Source organism: Anarrhichthys ocellatus, unplaced genomic scaffold (genome assembly GCF_004355925.1).
Source record: "Anarrhichthys ocellatus isolate YVR2014 unplaced genomic scaffold, GSC_Weel_1.0 scaffold4709, whole genome shotgun sequence".
Taxonomy (NCBI): Eukaryota; Metazoa; Chordata; class Actinopteri; order Perciformes; family Anarhichadidae; genus Anarrhichthys; species Anarrhichthys ocellatus.
This window is the reverse complement of record NW_022284683.1, coordinates 1-4130: the sequence shown is the minus strand read 5'-3', so window position 1 is coordinate 4130 and position 4130 is coordinate 1. Positions and strand designations below refer to the sequence as shown.

Here is a 4130-nt window from a genome sequence, read left to right as displayed (position 1 = left end):
TGTTTATAATAATCATAAGGTGGTCTTTATCTGTTCTGTGTCTATATATTTATAATAATCATAAGGTGGTCTTTACCTGCTCTGGGTCTCACAGGGTCTCCAGTACTCAGACCCAGCAGCAGAGCATTCAGCAGCTCTTCTGCTGGAGGAGGCTGAGCTTTCTGCAGCCAGTAGCAGGTGGCGGCCACCGGGAGGCGCAGCTGAGGCGGCACGCGGCTCAGAGAGTCCTCAGAGACCTGAAGAGCCTCCAGCAACACCTGCAGACGTTGAGAGGGCTCCACCTGGAGGGGGGGGGCGTAACTTCATCATTTCTACATGAATCCAACAGCAGAGCCACTGATGAAGTCATCACTATATTAAGCACATGGTCACACCATGGGAGTTCACCATGTGCTCCGAACAAAGAAAGAGTTGGGCCTACATGTCTACAGGATAGTCAGCAGCCTGATTTGAGTTAAGATTCACACCACCCCCCCCCATGAGACATTAAATCTCACCTCCATGTGACGTTTCATTTAAACTCAACGCTGAGGTGTCATTGGACGACGGCCACAGGCTCCACAGGGGAAGCTACTGAAGCTATAAAACTCTGCATCACCTCCAGCTCTGAGCCGTCCCACGCCGTTCAAACAACGTTGTTGTTTTTGGAGAAAACCTAGGTCATCGTCTTAACTTCACTTGACGAACAATAGACTGTCTTGTTTTTTTGGATCCTGAAGAAGAGAACGGATAACTTCTACGTCCCGTTCTCTCCCCGTTAACGTCAACATGTTGCCGGTCATAAGGAAGAAGAACTCCCTCTCTGCACACAGACAGTTTATCGCCATGCAGCTTGAAGCTCCACAACCAAGTTTAACCCAGAAACTTGAAGAAGCCCATCGACCGCTACGAAGCCGTCTCACAGTAAGAGGCTGGTGTGTCTGGGCAGAGTCAGGTCATAGTGTGTTTATTACCTTGTTTTGTTCTAAGGTTACTGTATTGTTATCACGTGTTTCTGTGTATGTTTACGGACCGCAGAGTTCCGTTAGTGCTGTGAAGAAGCTGCTGTTGTGTTCCATGCTGTTGTAATAGTGTTATGTTAGCTCAGGGGTCGGCAACCTTTACTGTCCAAAGAGCCATTTTGCCCTATTTTTCACCAAATAAAATTCATCTGGCTATTTGATATCACAGCTTATAAAGTTTTGTATATAGTTATATTATATATACAAAAACTATAGTTTGTTGTATTTGTGAAATTATAGAAGAAGAATAAAGACAATTCTTGACATGTTATTGCTATTTTACCTGTTAGAACAATATCAAACTCTTATGAAGAGGAGTTTTCTGCAGCAGCTGAGAAATCGCTCTTTTTCACTCATCTCCAGCATGACACTTTTCAGCAAATGCTGTGTGCTTGTTCTGGAAGTGTTGCATTACATATTTTGTTGTTTGCAAATTTCTCGCCACATATCAAGCATGCAGGTAAGTCAGCATTGTTGGCAGTGAAAGCAAATGAAGACGTCCACGCAGAATCAAACTCTCTATTTTCCTCCGTGACTTTTCTTTTTTTGGATTTATCCATTGATGGTTCAATATTGCGCCTACACTTTATGATAATAAATAAATAATAAACACGGGGCTCCGTAATCTGCGCCAAGACGTCAGCAACTTTATTCACTTCTCCCACACTTCAGCAGAACTTACTTTTCTCTTTCCGTCTCATCCTCCACAATAAAAGCACCAAACACGTACAGGAACACTGCTTCCTAGAGAGCTCTTAACGTGCTCAACATAATAACTTACAATAGTTTACCGAGGGCGGGGGTCTGCAAATCATAATTACCCAGATAGCAGTCGACTCCAGGGATCTGCCCCGGAGTCGACTGCTATCTGGGTAACCACCTGCAGGGAAAGGCGCTTGACAGCGACGTAATAGGATGTGATGCACATTTTAGATGACAAAATATGAAAACATTTTTTATTTTGGCGGCGTGTCCAGCGGCCGTTTGAAGTCACAGTTAGCGGCTTTGAGGAGGACGGACACAAAACGGAGGACTTTCCTCTTCTTATTATTGTTTCTTAACTATTGTGAAGTCCACACACACAAACTATGAAGGAACTAAACATTGATTGCTCTCCAGAACGACAGAGACTTCAGTCACAAGCAGAGCAAAGTATCAAGCTTGACCTTTCATTATTAAAGACTACTTTATTACTCCGTCGTATTTTTTGAACGAAGCAACCAATCTACTTCCTCTTTACACCGGCAACTTCATGCCCAGTGTACGTGAATAGTCACGTGATATTTGTTTTCAGGCGTGTTATTCTGGACGGAGATCATCTCGAATGATGCTGAAACGCCGTGTGGACTCCAAACTCCACTCCAGTAGTAGAGTAGATGTAGCCTCAGGGAGCCGCAACAGAGGGGCTGAAGAGCCGCGGGTTGCCGACCCCTGTGTTAGATCATCACTGTGAGTGAAGCTGGTAATTGTGACTTTACCAGTAAACAACCAGAATAACGGCCAAATCTAAGTTCACCAGTCGGGTTTCTGTCTGATAGAGAAACAGTTCCTGTATTTACCCCCCCCCGTTTGTTGATGTCAGATAGCGCGCTCATGGATGTATAGTAGTTGTTGTTAGTTTAGATATTAGTTGACTAGATCATTATTATTAGAACTTAATAAACTCTGTTATTAAAGAGCAGCTGTGTGTGATGACTGTGTGTGTGTGTGTGTGTGTGTGTGTGTACTGTGATAGCAGCTCAAACCTTCACTCTGAACGTGTACAAGCACTCCGGCTGTTGACATTGGAAGTGAATACTAATTATGAGACTTGGGTCCCTGTTCTCAGGGTGGAGCCCGTTATTATTAATAATTGTTAATAATCTTATTGATATTAATAATTCTATTGATGTCAATAATTTAGTTTTTCATATTTGCTGATAACCGAACACGCTCCTTTTGATTAGCTTGTGTTCCATTTATTGTGTATAACTTTTAACTATAAGTCGGTAAATTATGATTTATGTTTGTATTCATGTGTTTTAGTCTCGTTTGTTTTTCACCATTCGCTTCAACAAAAAGTCGAATCAGCAGAAATTCTGTCGGCTTTACCTGGTCCACATCAGTGTGTGGTGGTAGTTGTGTACCTCACCTGATCCAGTGAGGACAGAACCAGGTCCCTGGAGGTCTCAGTGAAGGTGGGTCTGACAGTGGTGATGACCAGCTCTAGTCCGTCTCGGTCTCTCTCCGTCACCTCCCCCCCGTCTCCCAGCAGCAGCCCGTACATCACCCGTCGCAGCATTCTGGAGGTCCAGTTAGCGCTGAGCGATTCGCTGTCATCCACGAAGGTACCGAGAGACATCCTGTTCAGCAGCAGGACGTCCAGGAGGTCTCGAGGGAGCCGGGCCTGAAACAGAGGCAGCCGAGTCCAGACCGGGACGAGACCCGCCACCTCCAGGAGGACAGGACAGATTTATATATACTAAACAGTTTTACAAGACTTTCTATCATTACTACATTTTATATGAAATACTTCCTTCATTGTCCTCCATACTTTAATGTTAGATGTGAGTTGAGGATCATTACACTCTGAGATCTGGTCTACGAAGATCCATCGTCCCAAAAATAATTTCAACGTTCTGAAGTCAGTAAGTAATTTATAAAAAAAATGTTCTTCATAAAAACACACAATTCAAATAATAAGGAAATAATAGATTGTATTTTTATAATCCTTATTGTTATTAATTAAGTATAATAATGAGCTTAGAGCTTGTGTTAGAAGTTAAACATCATAATTCATCTCTAATATCTGTTTTATATTCATGTGAAAACATCTCCTTCAAACTACTGGATATATTCAAGTTTATCGCCAAAACTACATTTTACAGATGACATGTGAACACATCACGATAACGTTATAATGGACCTTCAGCCAGTACTCATGTTCACTGAGCAGAGCCTGAAGGCATCATCATGTAACTGAAGTGAACCTCCGTTGGTTAGCCGTTAGCGGTGCTGCTAACGTTATTAGCTCTCCTCCTGTTGGTTAGCCGTTAGCGGTGCTGCGAACATTACTAGCTCTCCTCTGATTGGTTGTTTACAATGAAACATGATCAGAGACTAGAAACACATGTTCTACTGAATGTTGAA

The 4130-nt window shown here is 42.9% G+C and overlaps 1 protein-coding gene across 1 annotated transcript; it reads right to left on the bottom strand.

Annotated features, from left to right (window-relative positions):
* Positions 1-6: 6 nt before the first annotated feature.
* On the bottom strand, positions 7-3675 carry LOC116379609 (protein asteroid homolog 1-like). Its single transcript, XM_031841569.1, has 2 exons — positions 3133-3675; positions 7-281 (listed from the first exon to the last, which is right to left on the bottom strand). The coding sequence occupies exons 1-2, from the start codon at positions 3340-3342 to the stop codon at positions 42-44; spliced, it is 450 nt and encodes a 149-aa protein (XP_031697429.1). The 5' UTR covers positions 3343-3675; the 3' UTR covers positions 7-41.
* Between the last annotated feature and the right edge of the window lie 455 nt (positions 3676-4130).